Here is a 21450-nt window from a genome sequence, read left to right as displayed (position 1 = left end):
TAGGCTTATGACGATGAATTCATGTATATAAAATGTGTGTCTGTGTTGTGTTTGTTTGTGTGTGTGCAGAAATAAACAAGCGAATATAATAATATAATGTAACGGTATTTACATGGAACATTGTCGCTTCAATCATTCAGTCATTCATTCTTTTCTTCGATCATTCATGCAAGCTGTAAATGCGATTGGCTTTAAAAAACAGCTATCAATGTACTGACTTTAATTTGAAGTTCAACACTGAGCAAACACACACACACATATATAAACATACATACACACATACTCACAATTACACATACACACATATATACAACCCTGCATAACTCTATATAAATCTATATAACTCTATATTACTCTAAATAACCATATATAACTCTATATAACCCGATATAACTCTATATAACACTATAATCTGTAAGTAAAGCTTTTAACTCTGCTCCTGATCTAGTTTCTTTTCTCATATATCGCCAAATCTTGTTCCATTGCACTAGCTACCTATAAAATATAGAATAATTTCTAAAATTGGCACTTTACGTTTAAGTCTCAATCTAAATACTTTCCTAAAAACTTCAAATGTGTACACACTTTGTACAGAAAGAAATTGCCTGTTTTACATTTTTCATTTGATTTAAATAAAAAGCTTTTAATTTCATGTATGCAAAATCAATCAATCAATCAGCTTTGGTTTAAAATATACAATTTGCAGTCAAGAAAATGTTTAAACGGAAATATACAATAAAAAAGCCCTCTCGATATCAAAGACAATTTATTGAAATTTAATTTTAATTCACCGTTTTTGTATATTACCACAATAACAATAACAACGAGAACCATGATAATTATCATAATATTAACAATAATAATAAATAATAGCACAGACAATAACAATGACTTGAATAAAAACAAAATGAATATGTTGCTTCGTCTATCTCTTCAGTCTCGAATTTCACAAACAACGATCAATTATACGATATAATGTCATGCTCACAGTTTGATTAATTAAATGATTGATTGAATGAATGATTGAATAATTGATTGAATGAATGATTGAATGAATAAATGATTATAAGAAAAAGTAGTAAGAACATATTAAAGAAACACAGAGGGATGTATAAAATGTTATGGTGAATAGCAGTTCATTGGTCGCTCCTATAATATTTCAAATTAATAACCTCTCTGGTGATCTGACGGTCATACACATAATATATATATTATTATATATTAATATTATATTACTATACTTTTACTTATAATCAATTATTCATTCAATCAATCATATTAACGCCAAACATTCGGTAGAATTTATAGAATATTGTTAATATATATATATATATATATATAACATAAATATATATATATAGAGCGATATTTATATATGTATAATTGTATATATTTACATACAATAGAAACATAAATAAGTTGAGTTCTCCATATCACGATTACCTTTAAAACCAAGCAAATACATTGATACTGAACGAACAACGCAACGGCTAACATTTACAGTCTTTGTTTATAATCAATCAATCAATCAATCAATCAATCAATCAATCAATCAATCAATCAACCAATCAATCAACCAATCAGAGCTCTGTAGCTTCTAGGATTGTTTCTGAAAGTCTGTTGTTGAGGTGTGGTAGTCGGTGTGTGATGATGGTGACTGGTAGATCCGTGCCTGCTTCTGTTTGGTCCTCCAATGATGTGCGTGGGTCCAGTGATGTGCGTGGGACCAGTGATGTCCATTGGAGGGTCTTTCTCGCCCGTCGGAGAGTGCAAACTGTTCATACTGAGACTTGACATAGAAGAACTTAAAAGGATGTTGTTTATACCTGCTGTGAACAAACAATATGTCTTCGTTCCTTTTATAGATTTAAAACCTCAACAATGTATCAAGTATAACGAGACGAAATTTTAAAGTTTGAAATCTATGGAATGTGAAAATCATCTGAAACATCGGCAACAAAAGCAGCAAGAAGAACGATGTCATTGATGGGCAACCTTGCGCGTTGTTTATGTACTGCTGAGTTTCGATGTCTGGGACGGGCAGGCAAGTTTCAACCATGGCCTCCAAACAATTCACAAACAACTCTGCATTGTCCTGGTTCTGACTGGCCTGGAGCCGATGCGGTGATGTGATGATGATGATGTGATGATGATGTAATGATGATGTAATGATGATGTGATGAAGCAATGGTGGTTGTGACTGTGATTAAACTGACGACAAGAGGACGTTTACTTTTGTGAACGGACCAGCGAACCTCCAGAGACCACCGAAACCAATGCCTGGTTGAAATGCAATGAAAATAACAGCTCATCTAACTATTGTACAACAACAACAACAACAGCAGCAGCAACAACAACAACAACGACGACGACGACAGATGCAACTAACTCTGCAGGTATGTATGTTGTTGTTGTGAAGCGTCTTCAGAAATGATGGAGTTGTTGGTGTTGAGGATGATGTTCTGCACGGCGTTCAATATGACGCGATCGTGACACAGCGTTAGGATGGAGTTTATCTTTGAATCGATCAAACTGTGGCTGTGCGTTCGTGTGTACGAAATTAAGTAGATAGATGTACGTTCGTGTGTACGTAAAAAAATTTAGAGAAAACAAGAGCGAAGGAGATGAAGAACAGCAACTCACATGACGGGGAATACTTTGGGGAAAACAACGGAGGCCTCGGCAAGGTACTCGTACAAAACTCTCGTTTCGTTTTCATCCGTTGTGTTTCTCACCAATGTTGCCTTTGTGGGGCAATGATGGATAGTAAGTAAAAGTTAGCTAAGTTGGAAAATTTTATAAAATGTTGATAATGCACACGCACAAATAGAAACCAGGAGAGAGAGAGAGAGAGAGAGAGAGAGAGAGAGAGAGAGAGACAGAGAGAGAAGAGAGAGAGAGAGAGACAGAGAGAGAAGAGAGAGAGAGAGAGAAAGAGAGAAAGAGGTAAAAAATCTAACTGACAAGAACAGTGAGGAGAAGAGCCTGCGTGTTGTAATCAGAAAGTATTTCGGGATCGAGCAAGACGTTGTTCTCATTCGATATGGAACCTCTCAAACTTCTGTCTTTCACCTTCATGCATCATCAAATCATCACGGAATGAATGAATGCACGACATATGTTGCGATGAATTATGAAATAGAATGTTAGCCACTTGGATCTCGGGTCTGTCGTCATCCTGTCGGTTGATGCCAGCCGCCATGCCCACACCAGGCAGACAACAAGCCCCATGCTCCAATGCACCGATGCCGAGGCCGTTGTAGACACTGCAGTACGTCGAACTGGATGGGGGAGGAGGAGGAAGAAGAGAAGGAGGAGGAGGGGGAGGAAGAGAGGGAAGAGGAAGTAGACATCCTTCCATCAGGACGTTCCCGTCTTTTGATTGGTTGTCAATGTGGGTGGTGGAGGAGGAGGAAGAAGATGATGATGTTTTCGGGGCTGGCACAGAACTGCTTCGATGGGTCTTGAATGACTGCTTGTTGATGCAGGAAGAGGATGCCTGGTCGAGATCCAAACTTCGCCAGGACTTGGGACTGTTGTTGCTCCTGGCGGGCTGGATAATGGCGATGAAAAAAGCAAGCAAACATTGAATTTAGTTGTCATCCCGATTGTAAATACGAGAAAGAATGAAAGAAAAGAGTAGAAGTAGACTAACTTGTAAGACTTGTGAACTGGTGCTTTCAATAGTAACATCATTATCTTCATGATCTCCTCCACCGCCATTCCTCTCTCTCCTGTCGACTGTGGGAGAGAGTGACAAAGGTAAGGGTAGGTTGCTTGCTGCACATGCCCCGCTATCGACAACCCATCCAGTTGAACAAGCATCCAGGGAGTTGTCATTCACGAATGAATTATTGATGTAAGCATTGTTGTTGGTGACGTTGTTGTTGTTGTTGTTGTTGATGCTGCTGCTGAGACAACTACTGTTTGTGTTGTTGTTGTAGTTGTTGTTGCTGTTGTAGTTGTTGTTAGCAGTGGTCACCGGGGCGGCCACAATGCTGGAAAGCGTGTTGTTAGAAGTCGGTGATGTTGTTGACGCGCTGTTGCCGCTGGGACCAATGCAACATCCTCCCGCTCCCGATCCCGACCCACCTGAGCTAACGGAGCCATTGTAATTGCCACTGGCCGCGCTGTGTGGCTGTTGTGGTTGAGGGGGATAGACGTAACTGAGTTGTGGATAGAAAGGATGTGGGTAGAAATAGTGATGATGAATGTGATGTGCCGGAGCGAACGATGCGTTTGAGATGCTCATCATTTTGGAGTTGTTGCTGTTGTTGATGTTGTTACTGAGAAGAGTGTTGGTGCTGAGCGTTGAAGCGTCGTTGTTGATACTCTCGTTCGAAGTCGACTCCGTCAAATGTGACAAGCCACACAATCGGTGCTGTTGCGTTCGCAGGTGACATCTACTACGAACCTCTTCTGATTGGGTGAGCAGGGCTGCAGGCGGGCGGAGTTAAAATTTATTAACCAATCAGTCAATAGAAAGTTAAATAAATAAACAATCAATTAATCAATCATGGAATGAAGAAAAGAGCAAATGAACGAATGGAACAATGAGAGGAAGAGCGCGGACAGACGACAAACGGACGAGGACTGACCAGCCAGGTATGGAGCACTTTGAATGGTCACCTGAAACTTATCCCTGCATCGTTTGGGTGGAAAATTATTGCATCTTCATCTCCAGTTAATTACACGTCACTATTGTTGTAATAACTATGAAAATATATTTCCACAGCACCTCTTAGCGGGCTTGGCTGTGATGGCGAGCAACATGTTGAGGACACGAACTGTCCTGGAGACGGTGTTTGTGATTGGATGCCTCAAACCTGACGATATCGTCATCATCATCATCATCATTAATATCATCACCATCGCCATCACCATCATCATCATAATCATCACCTTTGAGAAGATGACCTACGAGAGCAAAGTTGAAGTTAGCCTTGAAGCTCAGCCCCATGGAATGGTCTAATTGTTTGAAGTGCCATTCCAGGGCCTCACGCGTGTCCATCATCACCTTCTCCAGAGACTTGCGACGAGAAATATATCACTATCATCATCATCATCATCATCACCCTCCCTACAATCACATTCATCATAGTCATCATCATCATCACCCTCCCTACAATCCAATTCATCATAGTCATCATCATCATCATCACCTCCTTGTCGAACTTGCCCAGGTTATCGAGCATGTGGAGGTTCTGCTCGAGCAGAGCGAGGCCAGCGGCGTAGAGGGAGATCTCGTCCAGCTGTAGAACAGATATGGCCACCCAGAACAGGTGGCAGTGGATTATTGAGTCCTGATTGGTTGGTTGGTTAGTTAAAGAACTACGTAATTGGCTTGCAGATCAATAATTTGTTGAAAAATAATTCGATTGCTTGGTTAAAAAACGTAAATTAATAAGCAGATTAAGAAGTTATTCGAGTGAATTGAGTTATTTGATTTGTTGGCTGGAGGGCTTACAAATTATTTTTTTACAATTTAGTGAGACGCATTGCAGGAAATTATTAGAATGGAAGCGAACCTGACTGAGGATCGGTTGGAGTCTTGTTAAACACATGATGATTGCTTCGATCAAATTCAAATCTGTGTAGGACTCCAGAGCCTATCGTGATAATTATCATAGTTTTCGTTATCATTAATTATTATCATCGTCGTCGTCACCAGCTTCATTAACTTCATCTTCATAGTTGCATGAACTGACCTTAACGAGAATTCTGAGAAGTTGTTTTATTTCAGGATCGGTGATGGACTTGCTGATGCAACCGTAGACGATGATGGCTCTGGGTTGGAGGGCCGGGTTGTACTGGTATGCGAACCCTCGAGCAAGTTCGGTCCACTGACTCCGCCATTTGTAATCCTTCAGCTCCTTTACGCACCCCTTCATTAATTCATCAACCAATCGAATGCTTCAATTTATCTCCTAGCGAAGAAGGCAATCAAAAGCAGCTAGGTAGACAAGAGAGAGAGAGAGAGAGAGAGAGAGAGAGAGAGAGAGAGAGAGAGAGAGAGAGAGAGAGAGAGAGAGAGGTAGAGAGAGAGAGAGAGAGAGAGAGAAAGAGAGAGACAGAGAGAGAGAGAGAGAGAGAGAGACTTACGCAGACTTCCATGAGTTCTACGAGAGAATCTGCGATGATTTCGAGTGACTGGAGGGAGACACGTTCCTGCTCGGGGGGCGTGTAGGCGAACGATCGGTCACCCCCTGGCCTGTAACTCGACTGAAACGCACTCGCCGCTGCAGACTTCACCTTGCTGATGCCGAACAATTGGTAGAACTTCGGCAGGGAGAATTCTGTGAGACTCAATTTGAGCATACGCACCACGTCATCTGATGATGGTGATGATGGTGATGAGAATGATGATGGTGGCGATGAGAATGATGATGAAAATGATGATGATGATGATGAGAATGGTGATTGACGGTTAGAAGGATAAAATGAAAGAAAGCACTGAACACGAACCACTGAATTCGAGTTGCGAGCAGGTGCACAAGGAATGGATGATGTTGATGACGAGGCCGTGAACGGAGGCCTGCAGAGAGAGGGGGCCAGTGCACACCATCAAAGTCACCACGTGGAAGAGAAGGGGCAAGTGGGCGGCAACTGTGTGGCAGGTCAAAGTTCAAATCAATATAAATCGTAAAAAAATGAGACGAATGAAGATAAAGTGAAGGTACCATCGAGTGCATTGTTGAAGGAGAGCATGAGGAGGTATCGCAGGAGGATGGCGATGTCGTCCCACATTAAATGCTGCTCCAGCGAATGCACCGGCGACAAACAGGTCCGATCTATCAGCTGTTCGTTCGTTCGTTGGTCATTCGTTAATTAATTAATTTCTTTATTTTTCAATCTGACCAAGCAACTAACTTATCAATCAAGATACTGGCGAACAGAAAGAGCAGAAGAAACAAAGAAAGATCCAATTAGACACAAAAATACAGAGAAACACGGTCACAATAAAAAAAGAGAAAGGGAAAATTAAAAGAAGAAATGAAAAAATGGAGAAGCAAAAAAAAAAGAAAAGAACGCACCCTGCAGAGTCGCCAGATGACCTTACGAGACACAATGCTGACATTTGAAGAGGCCAGTGCAACTGCAGTGTCTGCCATGATTTCTGCCTGGATGGAGCCCAGACCGCCAGTCACACTTCTCTGTTTCAATTATAGAAACAGATGAGTGATGGCAATGTAATGTAATGTAATGTGAAGTAATGTGATGTGATGATAGTTGCCTGAAGACGAATATGTTGCGATGGGAATGAAGATGGTGATCAAAAATTATAATTAATTAGCAGTAAGCAACCTTAATGAAACTATCTAGAACTAGGTCAATTAATTCTGAGACTTGACCCAAATTAGCCCAGATCTTCGCTTGCACAGATGGGTACATCTTGGTCGAATGGAATTATTTTGAAATGTATTGTATGTGAATGAATGAAAGAAGAAAAGAATAAAAAATTAAAAAAGAAAAGAATAAAAAGTTGAATGAACGAATGAACGAATGAATGAACAAATGACAAGAAAATTATAGACATGAAACAAAATGAAACCTCAATCTCATCAATTGTAATGGTGATGAGTTTGTCCAAAATCAAAGAAACTTTTTGTCTTTTATTCTCGTCGTTATGGCGGCAGAACCTTTTATTTATTCAACAACAGATTTTAAAACCAACGAAACATTCCTTCATTAATTCATCTCCACTCCCTCACTCCCATCCACAGCCAGCCGACCAGATGAGGTGAACAAAAACAGACAACAAACAACAAGCAGGAGACAACAAACAACAGACACAGACAGCAGACAACAGACAGGGGACCTGGTGAGATTAGGGAGCCATGGAGTCATGTACTCGAGGCAGAGATGTTTCATCTCGATGTTGGAATTACGAAAACCCTGGATGCACTCTTCGAGGAATTCGAGGGTGAGGTGGGGTTCGTTGGCCGCTATGCGATCGCTGATGTTCTTTATGAAGACCGTGTTGTTAGATGGAATGCACAGACCTGTTTCGTGTGAAGGGTTTCGTTAGAGACAAACAACGCAGCTCATTCAGCGCCGTTCATTTAGTAATTAAAGTCATGTTATAAGTCAGTAGGTAGTTGCGGCAGAGATGCAGAATTCTATTCATTAACACTTCGAAATAAATAAACAGTTAGTTGAAATAGATGAAGAAAGTAATCGAGTTGAAGGAGATGATTGAGACGAGGAAGGGACCCCACCTCCAGTCTGCAGAAGCTGTCCCTCGATCCTCAGGTCGAACGTCTGCGTGAGCGTGCAGAGCAGATTGTAGGCGGCTGATCTCAGACTTGGATCCTGACTGCCTAGGTTCAGTAACGCCTGACGGGTGCATGAATGAATGCATAAAATCAAAAATGAATGATCCAATGAATGGACCAATAAATAAACGATGGAAAAGTTTTACAAGAACGTACGATATTAAGCAGGGTTCCTGGCACATCTTTAGGTCGAATTTTTGTATGCACTGTCACACTGTCCTGGTTTTTAAAATAGCGATAATCACAATAACAATAATAAATAATGATAGCGATGATGATTGTAACGACAGCCGCTCAGTCATTCATTCATTCATTCATTCATTCATTCATTCATTCATTCATTCATTCATTCATTCATTCATTGTAGTCTAAGTTATTATTACGATTCTTTCTAGTTATCACGATGTATAGTTCACACGATGTATGTACGTGTGTGTACGGTTGTATTGTTGTCCAAAGAACGGAGAACATATTATATTGTATTTAGAAGATGATTTGAAGTGTGAAGGATGACAGTAGCTTTGACCGACCATCTAACTCATTTACCTAAATCACTTTTAAATAACGTAATAATAACGCCCAGCTCCATGATGCACACCATGATATACACAGATAGCAATTTAATTTATTCAAGTTAATTAAAACTACAAACTTTGGCAAACATAATAAAAATGTTGCAGTTTAAAATAAGTTACGGCAGAGTCGATTTCCAGCGAAAACCGAGACGAAACTCTAATAATAATATAATAATAATAATATAATAATGATGATGATGATGAGACGGACAAGAGCCTCGTGCAAACGTACAGGTTGGGAGAGTTCCCATCTGGTCCTGATGTGAATGATGGCCTGAACGATGCTGTCGCAATCGTTGTGGATGAAACTCAAGTTGCTACTCTCATTTGAGATCGTCAAAGTGAACTGGTTGTCATCCACCAAGCACACCTAGTAGCCATTCATTCATTCATTCATTCATTCATTCATTCATTCATGCGCGCCTCTTGTACGAAGATGCATTCACATCCATATTGTGCTACAAACGCGTTAAAACGACTAACGAAAAACATGTCAACATGCGAAACTAAACGTCATCATCATCATCGTCGTCGTCCGCACCACCTCTTCAATTTCACAAGCGTAGTAAACATCATTGAGAATGATTGAGTGGCCTAGCAGCTTGCATTTATCGTTCGATGTTATCTGGATGGCGTTTGGTCCTACCTATCAAAATTTATTAATTTATACATATATTTTTCATTCATTCATTCACTCACTCATTCATCCATCCATCCATCCGTTCATTCATTCACTCATTCATCCATCCATTCGTTCATTCATTCATTTGTTCATTCATTCGGTGCCCAGTAAGAAACCTTGATAGAAACTTTGGTATCCTTATGAGCCAACTTGAGTCCATTGGTGAAGACTTTGAGATCTTCCTCGAGGTTGAGAGTGGCTCCCGGCAGCTTCTGCTGGTCCGCGTCGATGTACTCGTTCAGCTTCATTTGGTTGTCCACGAAAATCATCTTGCGATTGCCCTGAAAGAAGAAGAAAATTGAGAGAGACGGAATGAAGGAGAAAAAAACGAAGTAGAACACTTTAGTGCCATCCTTCAAATCATCATCTTCGAAATCACAATAACATAAAAAATCATCACCATCTTCCAAATCATTCTCATCATCTTCCAAATCATTACACACTGCCAGCCAACCATCCATCCAACCAGCCTGTCAAACAGCAAGCCAGCCAACGAACCCTGAGAGGTGAAAGAATCCTCTCGTGATACTTGCTGTACTCTCTGACCCAGGTGTTGCAGTTGTAAATGTAAGCCATCCAAATATTTTGATAGACAACATCGGGCAATACGAAGAACCACTTTTGCAAAAAGTCAGCCTGGTGCAAATAAGACGTGATGCCATTCACAAATGATCTCATTTTATGTCATCATCGTTACGGCGCGTCACCAAAACAACCAATCAACCAGCCAGCCAACCAGCCAAGCATCACCGCCATCTTCACTAACTCTAAATCGATTGTCCCCACAGGTGTGAGTGAAGTCGACAACGACTTCGAAAGGTTTGTGGTAGAAAGGTTTGAGTGTGAGGAGGACGTGGTAGATGAGAAGGTCCCCGCTCATATCAGACATTCTACTTTCACAGTTCGCTCGCATCATCTCACTCATTGCCCATAGCAGACGCATTTAACATTTTGTTATTAATAATGTCATTTATGATTTACATACGTATTTTTAATAAAATCGTAATAATTACATCAATTTTGCGTGGAAAATTTACATATTTTAGTAAAAAAAACTATTATGTTAAAAACTTGTATCTCCTGGCGATGTAGTAAAAAACGGGATTGCCCTGCTTGCTGGTGCCTGCCTGTGTCATCATCGTCGTCGTCATCATTTTTTGACAACAAAAACAAAGCAGAAACCCAGATATTTATTCAAACATTCATTCACCTACTCGTTCATTCAGTCCGTAAGATAAAAAAAAGCCCACCAACCTGATAGAAAATATTAAGGGACTTGAGAGATTTGAACTCATCCTTCTCGTGCATGTTGTGTTTCGACATGACGTCCTCAAACTTCGTGCTCGACATATCCATGCTGTTCCATCTGTTTCAGTTCCAAAAGCCATTTTACCATTTCATTCACTCAATCAATCAATTAATTAATTATAATTAATTATAATTAATTAACAGCTTACTCTCCCAGTCAGTCTCTCCATTAAAATACAAATTAATTAATCATACGCCTTACTAACTGTGAATCCAGGGGCCGATGTTCTGGCGGACCGAGGTAGGCCAGCAGGGTGGCCATCTTATCGAACGGCCTCCTGCCAACCGCCTTGTGGTCTCTGCTGCTACTCAAATAATCGCCAATCTTCTCCTGGTTGATCCAGAGAAGTCTGTGCAGAGCGAGAACGTTGGAGTCACTGATGAAGGAGAGGCTGTGGTTCGAGGTGTCCAGTGTCTCGCAGTCCGATGCTATCTCCTGGAAGAATCTGTTTCGTTCGTTCGTTCGTTCGTTGTTGGCTGGTTGGCGTTCGCCTCGTTTTCAATCCCAACAAATACAAACAACAAAAACGTCAGCTCACTTGATTCCGATTTCAAAGTTGGCTCTGAGGAAATCGTTGAAGACTTTCATGTGAATCTCCTTTGTGAAGAGCACGTGGTTGGCGATGTTCTGCATTATCTTACACATCAGGGTCAGTCCGCGCTTCATTCGAAGGGTCGTCGGCTGGTCTATTATGCCCGATTCACACGGGGTTACTGCGTGTGTGTGTGCAGGTGCGTGTGATTGAGATGGCTTCGAAGAGGAGAAAGATAAATTTTAACCAGCCAACCTATAGCAGGATTGATAAATCTAAGAAAGATGACGGTGCCGATGACAATCCAGACGGCTTCAGAGGGACTCTGCTGGAACCTCTGCGTGACGACCTGATGCAAGCAGTGGCACATGCTGCGCAACTTCGGAGGGAATCTAGTGCAGAGGAAATGATGAAATAAAAATCAAAAGAAAACGAAGAAAGAAAAAGAAACAAAGCAATGAGATGTAACAGAAAACATAAATAAACTGAAACAAAGAAAGTGAAAATAACGAAGATGGTGACAAAGATGATGATGAACAACCTTTCAGTTGATGTGACGATGACATCAAAAACTCTCTGCGTGAGATTCAAGAGGTTCCTCTTGTTCTCCTCCATCATCTCACTGGGGTCCAACCTTTGTAACGATCATGACGTCATCGATAAATTAACCAATCAACAAATTCGCAATAAATTAGTTAACCGATGAATGAATGAATGAATGAATGAAAATGAATGAATGAAAGGAACCTCGTTGGATCGATCTCATAAGACACGCCAGCCCTCTCGGCGATAAACATGTCGTTGATGAGGCCGAACAGAAGTTCCCTCAAGTAGCCCTGACCGTAAATTCTGAAGCAGTAGGTCATGATCTTGCTCGCCAGACTGTTGCCTCTGAACAACGTCTGCATGCAGTCTGCTATCTCCACCTTTCACAATTTCCGTGTAGGTGTGCAATTTAAATGATGGAAGGAAAATATTCAGAAAAAGAGGACGACAAAAATGAAAAAAAAAAAAATCTAAAAATTAAATGCTTCAAAAAAAACGAAACAAACGAACAAACAATCAGGTAACACAAACTTCTTTGGAGAACATGTTCCAAAGCAGCTGATAGAGCAGGTGTTTGGCATCGAAGAGGTTCACAAAAACTCTCGCCAGTTCATCCTGCAATCAATCCATAATCCTCATTCATTCAATCAGTTATCCATTTATTCATTCGTTCGTTTATTTATTGAAAAAACTGCAGACTGATGAACAATGAATAAAGTTAGAGAACGAACCATGTGGGGGTTGGCCACGACACTCGCCAGAGCCATCGCGATGGGAAGTTCCCCCTTATCTCCAATCATGGTCACCAGTTCGACCAGTCTTTCAAATCGATCAGCCAAGGCCGTCTCAGCGAGAGTTTCAAACTCAGTGCCCTGCTGCAGTATTTTTGTTAGGACCTCCATGAACGCTGCTTTTGTCTGCGGGTCTCTATGGTAGCCCAACCCTGATTGATCGGACGATTGACCAATTAAATGCTACATACTGATGAATCAAAGAGCCAGCCAGCAAATTAGAAAGAGCCATTGAAACAAACCAATGGAATGCATGAGTCCGCTATCGATATTAGCATTTAAAAGGTTGGACATGGCAAGGACCGTACAGTTGCGGAGGGCATTCGTGCTGTTTAATTTGACGCCCCGCGTCTCGTTGGATGGACATTTGTCATCTGGGTTGTCGTCGGAACAATCATTTAACAAGTTCATGAAGAGAGTGAAGTATCTGGAGATGTTCGGTTGGTAAGTTGATTGATTGATTAGTTGATTGATTGATTAGTTGATTGATTAGTTGATTGATTGATTGATTGATTAGTTTATTGAATGATTAGTTTATTGATTGATTAGTTTATTGATTGATTGATGAAATGACCGACTTGAGAAAGAGTTGAGACTTGGCTTCCATCAGATCACCTCGATCACTTTCCTCGGGCTGGAGGGGCAGGCCTTTCAAAAGGGCTGCCACTGCTTCCATGCTGGCCATGTCAAGGTCACTGTTGATGATGATGATAATGTTGGTGCTGATGATTATGATGCGTTTCATTTGAATAGAAACTGAAACTAACCGCGAAACTTGCGAGAAATCCCCGAGCACATTGACTTGGTGGGAATTGCCCATGACCCAGTCAGAAAGGTACTCGACCAGCTTGTTCCTGAACTTCATTTCCTGTCTGAAGGTGAGATCGTCCCTGCGACTCATCATGGCCTCCACCAGCTGGCAGACTTTCGTCTTCACCTGTATGGAATGCACGCTGGCGTCCAAGTGCCTGATGTACCTGAGGCCATTGAATGCATTTCAGTGATAATTATCATAGCAACTGCAGTGTTACGAATAATATAATTATTATGATTCATTGAAATAAATAAATAAACAACAATGTAATAATAATAATAACAATAATATTTTAATGGCAATCATAATTAGCCAACCTGACGATAGCAAGCATGAGGAACTCAATGCACGTGACTCCGAGTTGTTCGTTCTGCTGTTCTGCCTTATTTTCGAGAATGTTCTTCATTATGAAGATGATGTTCTCTATGAAGAGGGTGTTCGAGTCCGATACTATGGCCTGCGTTGGCGGCAGAAGTGGTCAATCGTTCTTTCACTCATTAATTCATCCAGTCAATCAATCAGTTAAACGATCGCCATCATCACTATCATTACAGCCATCTACCTGTCCAGTTGAATCGAAGAACTTGTCAACGAACAACTTGATCTGATCGAAGAGTATGGAGTAGAGGGATGGGTTCAATTCATGACCGACCAACTCCTTCACGTGCTTCTGTACCTGCTGACCGAACTTGTCATTGTTGCACACCAACAACTTCAGCAGGTGCCCTATAAATCTTTCGTTTGCAGGTTTAATAATAATAATATTATTATTATTACATAATAATTATTATTATTTTAACTATAATTATTAATAATAATAATATTTACTGAGTGACGGGACAATACTGTAAATCTCCGAAGCCAGGGACAACACTGCTCTTACGAATCTCACAGTTCTGTGGCTGTCTGTTGTATCTGATGAGATGACGACAACATCAAAGTATATCATATATAAACTTCAAAGTCAGTTTATTAATTAATTAATTAACTCATTCATTCATTCATTCATTCGTACGCTCGTTCACACGTTCATTCATTGAAACCTGTTTTGCAAACAGACACTGCCAAGAGAGCAGAGGAAGCCAGTCATGTTTGCCCATTCATTCAGGTGATCCTGAAATATTTCAATCGAATTAAACAACTACCTACGTCATCCCATTCATCATCATCACAACCACCATTCACCTCCAGCTCGTGTTCGGTGCTCTGGTGAGAAGTTCTCCTCTTGGTGGCAGACTTCTGAAGCATCTCCACCCCACCGTCCTCCATCTTCGTCTTCGGGTAGTTGTCCAGGTACCTCGTGCTGCTCTCCCAGAACATGAACGTCTCGTTCCACGCGTGCATGTTCCCAGCCGTCGACTCCTCAATCTTCCTCAACAGACCCATGATGCGTTTCTGTAGAACTGCACGTCCTGAGTGTTGTACGCGTGTGTGTGTCTGGTGTGTAAGTGTGGTGTGTGTGTGGTGTGTGCTAGTGTGAATGTTATTGTGTGTTGTCGTTTGATGTTGCCGTACCGACAATGTTGTTGATGAAATTAATGAAAGGACGAAGAAACACGGGAGCATAAGAACCAGTGGTAAGGACAGTGGAGGCAGCAGCGAGCTCCATGAACACGTTGTAGTTGGGGAGGAAGTGGACTGCGGAGGTGTCATCAACCATGGCACTCCTTATTTCACCCTCGTCACACAGCGCTTGAAAACAAGACATCGACGTCAAAACTGCGTCAATGTCGATACTCCAGAGGTACACGTAGAAAACAATCTGACGATGATGTTGATGTGATTGATGATCAATCTGACGATGATGTTGATGTGATTGATGATCAATCTGACGATGATGTTGATGTGATGGTGACGTGAAGGAAGATGCGACAATGAAGATGTGATGACAGCAATTTCCGCTTATAAAAATAAAACAAGCGCAGTAACAAATGCAGAGAAACTAAATCTCAATGAAAGAGAACTGGAGAGAAGAATGAAAGACTTTTAAAGAGAGAAAGAATGAAGGAATGGTTTGAAAGCACACACCTCAACTTTGATCTGAGCCTGCTTGAAGATGAGCGGGTTGGGGCCCATGAATGCATACTCCTTGTTTTTATTTAGGAACATGTTCCTACACGTCAGTATGTCCCTCAGCCATTTCAGAACATCGGGGTAGTTGAACATCTGGTGCTGTATCAACTTTTGAGAGATGCTGTACAACATCTGCGAGCTGAGGTGATCGTGGTTGGTTGCGATGATGGCGAACATGTGCGAGGTTCAACGTATGTACTACGTACAATGCTCTGAAAGTCTGCCTATATAGATACAGAACCCATCAAGGAATCAGCCAACCGACCTAACTTCCCAGAAGGTGGAGATGGGATCTTCAGGGTTCCAGAGTTCGATGATTTCAACTTGGTGCAGACAGAGTAGGGCTTCCATGGCTTCCTGGGCCACATCAGGCATCTGCTGCTGGTGCACTAACGATACCAAACCATTGATCAACTCCAAAGTGCTGCTCTGAATCTCGTGACTCGCTTTGCTCGGGTTCTGAAGTTATAAGACAAAAAAAATGGCAGAAGCGATTGAAGAAGGAATATAAATGCAATTAGGGAGTGATTGCGCTAACGTATAGCATGAGTATTGGGTCGGCGTGTATCAAGCGTACGATGCCCAGTAACAAGTACTTCAAACTCAGAGCTTCTTCAGATGGCTTCTCTTTCAATTTCAAGACATGCACCTTGTCTCTAAGTGTGAGGCTCTGTTCGGTGATTGGTCGGTGGGCATAGTCAATTAATTAATTAACCACCAGACGGACCAATCAAACAAGCAGTTCCTACCCATCAACCAATTATCAGCCATTTAATCAGGAACCTGGGATAATCTGAGTGGTGTGTGGTTCATCTGGGACACCTTGTTCAATGTTTCCGTGAACAAGCCCCTCAACTCGCCCGACTTTACGTGCATGATCTCGATGTTCGGCCACCACGGCAACCGTTTCTATGAACGAACGAACGATTAAAAATGCGTAAAAAATGAATATGAAGGAAGAATGGTTGAAGGCAGACCTACCTGCGTGATGATGAGATGGAGAGCGTTGATGAGAACGAAGTGGAATGTGTGAGGAGAATTGGGATTGAGGCAAATTTTGAGGAGTTCGTTGTTGTGTGGCGTGACACGAAAACATGAGATGAAGCACTCGATCATCAAGTCAACGTCCTGATTCAGATAGCTGGCGCCGCGAGAGAACGGCTTTTGTACGTTGAACAAGAGAAGCTGAAAGTGATGGGAGGGATGACATACGAGATTACTTGCTAATGACGATGAAAGTTACCATTGCATCAACATATTTATAGAGAGAGAGAGAGAGAGAGAGAGAGAGAGAGAGAGAGAGTAAAGTCGACCAACCAACCAATAAATCGAAGAAAGCAAAAATTCATTCAACCAGGCATCCAATAGCAAAGAAGCAACCAACTTTCAAGTCCTGCAAAATGGAGTGAACCAGCTGAAAGAGAACATTGGCCCTATCCTTACTGTTGATGTACGTTGATGCCTTGCAGAGCTTCACGCACGTCACTGCAGCTCCTTCCTGCAGCGGCTTGTGGCTGCTGTGGTTGTTGTTCAGTGCTCGCTTCAGTTCATCTATGAACAGTTTCTGCGAGCGAGTGTTTGTGCATTGTTTGGCCATTTATTTATCATCTCTCTGCCATCATTGTTTACACTTGAACTCTTATTCTCTGCCACACAATCATCATCATCATTTTCACCACGCCATCATCCTCATCTTCTGCACCTTCTTCAAATGTTGAGCTGAGCAAGGAGCACCACTGTCGGCATTGTTTATTTCTTCCAGGATTGGCTATGACGTAGCAATGAAGGAATAATGTTATAACGCAACAATGGTACATGCTATGGTGTATTAGATGTATAATATTACGACGAAATATATAACTCACAAAGGTGTATACATATAACCACCGCGTACATTATATCGCGAATCATTACAACTTAATAAAAGCGTATTTATCATAGAAAGTAATAAAATTATAATAATACAGTCTTTGATAAAATCTACTGAATATTTAGCTTTTTGGTTTGGATGTCATTTGATTAACTAGAGTATTTTTAGCTTCTAGATTTTATCAAATATTACATCAATTATGGTCTCCTTCCAGTCTAAACAGTCTTATAAAGGTATAACTAACATTGCAGCGTAACAAAGGTTTAAGGTCAATAGGTTTGGTAACGAAAACTTAATGTTTCATGTTTAAAAATGGTTTAACGTAACGGCGTTATGAAGGTATATTATGGCAGCAAGACAAATACAGACGGGACATAGAATAAGTAGGATCATCTGTAAAGGCCAGACTCCAACTTTTTTCTTCGTGTTTTCTCCAAATGAATTTGCCAGTTCAAATAACTTGTCACAGCAATCTGCGTAATTGTTTATTACATATTATCTATCCTTACTCATTGTTAATCAATCAACCAACCTATCTATCTATCTAACTATCTATCTATCAATCAATCAATCTATAAAAAAGTGTTTCATTCAAGATTAAAATTTGAACATGGAGTGAAAGATTTAAATAGCGATAATCATGATCCTGATCTTAAAATATTGATACGACAAAATGTTAAAAGTACCAGCCAACTCCTGGCTTGGCTCGATTTGAAGTGTTGCAAATTCTTCTGGGTATGTTGATAACCAGTTCCATATGGCCTGTTTATGATGATGATGATGATGTAAGCGACGATAACGATGATGACGACGACGACTATGATGACGATGTTAACCTTCTCTAAGCTGACAGCCATGCAGAGTTGGACAGGCTTCTTCAGAAATTTGAACTTCGAGGCTGCCTCTGTTGGTGACGTCACAATGAATAATAAAAAAAAATAATAATCATCATCAGGAGCAGCAGCAGCAACAGTACCGACCGTTGAGTAACTTGATAAGCCTGCTGAGATCGACGTTGATGTGTTGGATGAGTTCAATGTCGGTGAAGTCCTGGCTCTCCTCCACTGCAGATGACAACGTCGCCAGCCTGTTGCCGTGTTGTGGCATGTTGCGTTGTTCAACAAATATAATAAATTATATTATACTCTATAATAATAAACTATAATAAATTAATCCATCCATTCATCCCTTTCACCTTGCAGAAATTCTATTGAAGACAGCAGTGAAGTTGTTGAGACTGAGAGCAAACAAAACTTTTGAGGCCAGCTGTTTTAATTGGTTGGCAAGGATGCCACCCTCGTTCGATTGGTTCAAAAACTGCAGCAAATCATATTATCACTAATAGTAACAAAATGACATAATATGAACATTTATGAGCTGGTTCACCTTGCAAAGCTCAGGTAGGAGGAGCCTGACATACATGGCTTCATCCAATCGTGAAGTGTCTTTTGGTTGCTAATTTGCATAATTTGGGCGATAATTAAACATTAGTCAGATAAAAAATTAATTAGATTGCAAGTGAAGGTGAGAAATTTGTTCGGCTTACTCCATTGAGAACTTTTTCAAGAGTGTCAAGGATCATAATTTGGGAGTCATAAAAATTTCTTTCTGCTTCTGCTCCGACAATTCTCTAATGGTCAAAAGTTCATTCATCCGTTCGTACATTCATTCATGTATTCGATCATCTATTCATTTATTTATTTAATTAATTACATGCCAATTCCTTCATTCATTCAATGAAAGATTAATTTATTGTCTAGTTCAAAGCTCAGTCTAATCTAATGAAACACAATGAGACGTCATCGTTGAATAACGAAACTTGAACCGTCTAACTGACTGACCATCATATCGACGGACTGGAGAATTTTTGTGAGTCCGTTAATGACGAGTTGGAACTTGTGGCGGCTCACGTGAATCAAAAACTCTTTGTTCTGTTCGATGTTCTGCAGAGCCAGTGTCGAGTGTAGGCCGGTCCTGATTGGCAGCTGGTTAGGAATAGGGATGTGACTAACATCGTTTGTCAATGGTAACTAATAGAAATGTTGAATACCTACCTGGGAATCGAATCTGGTGATGAGGGATTGGACCCACATGCTAGGCTTCTGTGTGGCCATCTCTTAAGCAGATATCAACCACAATCGACCAATAAAAACCAGCTACCAATGCCAACCAACCAATCACAAGCGGGTGCCAACCACAAACAGATGGGACTTGAATTATAGTTGATTACCAAACGTTCTAATAAATTGTGAATCTTCAAGAATCATTTAAAAATAATTTCAATTACTTTTCTAGAAAATTAATACTTACTTTAAATAAGTTTTAAGATGAGAAGTAAAAATATCAGCAAGGAATTGTGATGAGATTATTTAATTTTATCATTATGTATTATATATAAATGAAGATTTTAAGGTAATGTTAAAATGTAACCATAAATAAAGTCACTACAAAACTAATATTAGCAGCACCATAACACACACTTAACACAAGTTTGTCTTCATTCACATTTTAGAATCTTTGATATTACTGCTTGCTTGGTCAAAACTCATACTTAATTATCTGCAAAAATACATATATATATATATATATATATATATATATATATATATATATATATATATATACATTCACAAATACACACACACACATATATATATATATATATATATATATATATATATATATATATATGTATGTGTGTGTGTATGTGTGTGTGTGTGTCAAGAGATCTTATGTGACTGCACTACACATGGATATAAGCATACAACATACAGCAGACAAGTTGGCATACATACACAAATTCATCTGCATACATCCACATGATGTGTACAGGCACTGTAGAGAGGCTTATATATTTTGTTTATACACATATATTGGCAGTCTCATCCTCCAAAGCTCAAGATAAAAGCAGCATCACACTAATTAGCATAATATATTCAAATGATATGCAAGCATTGACATAATTCATGCCTCCATTGAGGTGTACAAGAAGGTGCAGTGTAGGTAAGTTGGATAGGTTGGTAGGTGGGCTGACGATGTCAATATGGGTGCTTTATGTCCAGTCCATCCCCAATCATCCATTCGTTTCTTCTCATTTACTTAATTATTTGCCCATTCTTTTATTTATTATTTTGTCTAATCATATACTTATCCAACTTGTTCACATATATCTGTCCAGCTTTTTCAAGCAAAATGTTTTAAAAAGTTTGCAATAAATTGTATGTAATATTAATTGAAAAATTGGCCAGATGTCTCTATGCAGGTAGAGATGGACAGTAAACAGACACCATAAAATTATCATTATGATTATCATTATATTATACATTCATTATGCAACCTACACATACAAACATGCATACAGTCCACTGCTTAGCATACCACCAGCATCATCATGGTGCTGCTGGACAGAAGTGCAACACATAATAATAAAAAATTCATACTCCAACTCCAGCCAGCCAGCATGTTCTTGCATCAACAACAATTATAAATATACAATAGTAAGTTAGATGTAAGCAGAAATAAGACTTTTCATCTTTTTAACAATCCGATTTCAACTTAACTTACTGTATGATTTTTATACACATGTCAGCCTCTGCTTATTACCAAGCATTAAGCAACTTTTATTAAAATTTATTTAATTAATTAATATTATTAAAAATTAAATTAATATAACTGAGTAAAACAAAACTATGGACAACTGGACAATTCAAAATCTATCTTAATGCTAAAAATGGATGAAACAAAAATTGATTTTATTTGCAATTTGATTAAATTTATATTTTAATGCAAAAATGTTGCGGCCGCCTACGATGTTCGGCCAACGTTTTTATTGATTTGTTAACCGCCTAATCGGGCCCCAGCAGTTGGAAAAACCCATGCATAATTTTTTTTTATATTGTTTAGCGCTTCATTATATAAGTTAAAATAGTTTCGTTCTTACCTAGACATATATAAAGAATATAACATATATATATGTACCTAG

The 21450-nt window shown here is 39.9% G+C and overlaps 1 protein-coding gene across 1 annotated transcript; it reads right to left on the bottom strand.

Annotated features, from left to right (window-relative positions):
* Window positions 1-748: 748 nt before the first annotated feature.
* HELRODRAFT_117118 (hypothetical protein) lies at window positions 749-19582 on the bottom strand (the record flags this gene model as incomplete). Its single annotated transcript, XM_009013903.1, has 64 exons — window positions 749-1152; window positions 1365-1829; window positions 1996-2110; window positions 2234-2280; window positions 2390-2538; window positions 2644-2744; window positions 2965-3072; window positions 3368-3542; window positions 4233-4286; window positions 4374-4437; window positions 4599-4642; window positions 4739-4826; window positions 4903-5029; window positions 5163-5303; window positions 5529-5609; window positions 5709-5885; window positions 6109-6332; window positions 6466-6606; window positions 6681-6798; window positions 7035-7154; window positions 7306-7392; window positions 7553-7640; window positions 7820-8003; window positions 8220-8337; window positions 8433-8495; window positions 9084-9221; window positions 9393-9497; window positions 9650-9814; window positions 10032-10169; window positions 10300-10423; window positions 10605-10660; window positions 10788-10899; window positions 11048-11287; window positions 11381-11555; window positions 11630-11766; window positions 11913-12008; window positions 12122-12300; window positions 12452-12535; window positions 12652-12863; window positions 12954-13138; window positions 13290-13406; window positions 13479-13688; window positions 13843-13982; window positions 14088-14259; window positions 14354-14440; window positions 14569-14639; window positions 14711-14962; window positions 15084-15287; window positions 15554-15737; window positions 15864-16057; window positions 16137-16268; window positions 16382-16507; window positions 16580-16783; window positions 16983-17162; window positions 17301-17366; window positions 17838-17941; window positions 18155-18230; window positions 18305-18372; window positions 18449-18555; window positions 18664-18785; window positions 18855-18923; window positions 19015-19098; window positions 19283-19453; window positions 19523-19582. 63 exons carry the CDS (start codon window positions 19580-19582, stop codon window positions 1573-1575), a joined length of 8217 nt encoding a protein of 2738 aa, XP_009012151.1. The 3' UTR covers window positions 749-1152; window positions 1365-1572.
* Between the last annotated feature and the right edge of the window lie 1868 nt (window positions 19583-21450).

This window comes from Helobdella robusta (genome assembly GCF_000326865.2).
Source record: "Helobdella robusta unplaced genomic scaffold HELROscaffold_123, whole genome shotgun sequence".
Lineage (NCBI taxonomy): Eukaryota > Metazoa > Annelida > Clitellata > Rhynchobdellida > Glossiphoniidae > Helobdella > Helobdella robusta.
Note: the sequence above shows the minus strand (reverse complement) of the source record. Positions and strands in the feature narration are given on the sequence as shown.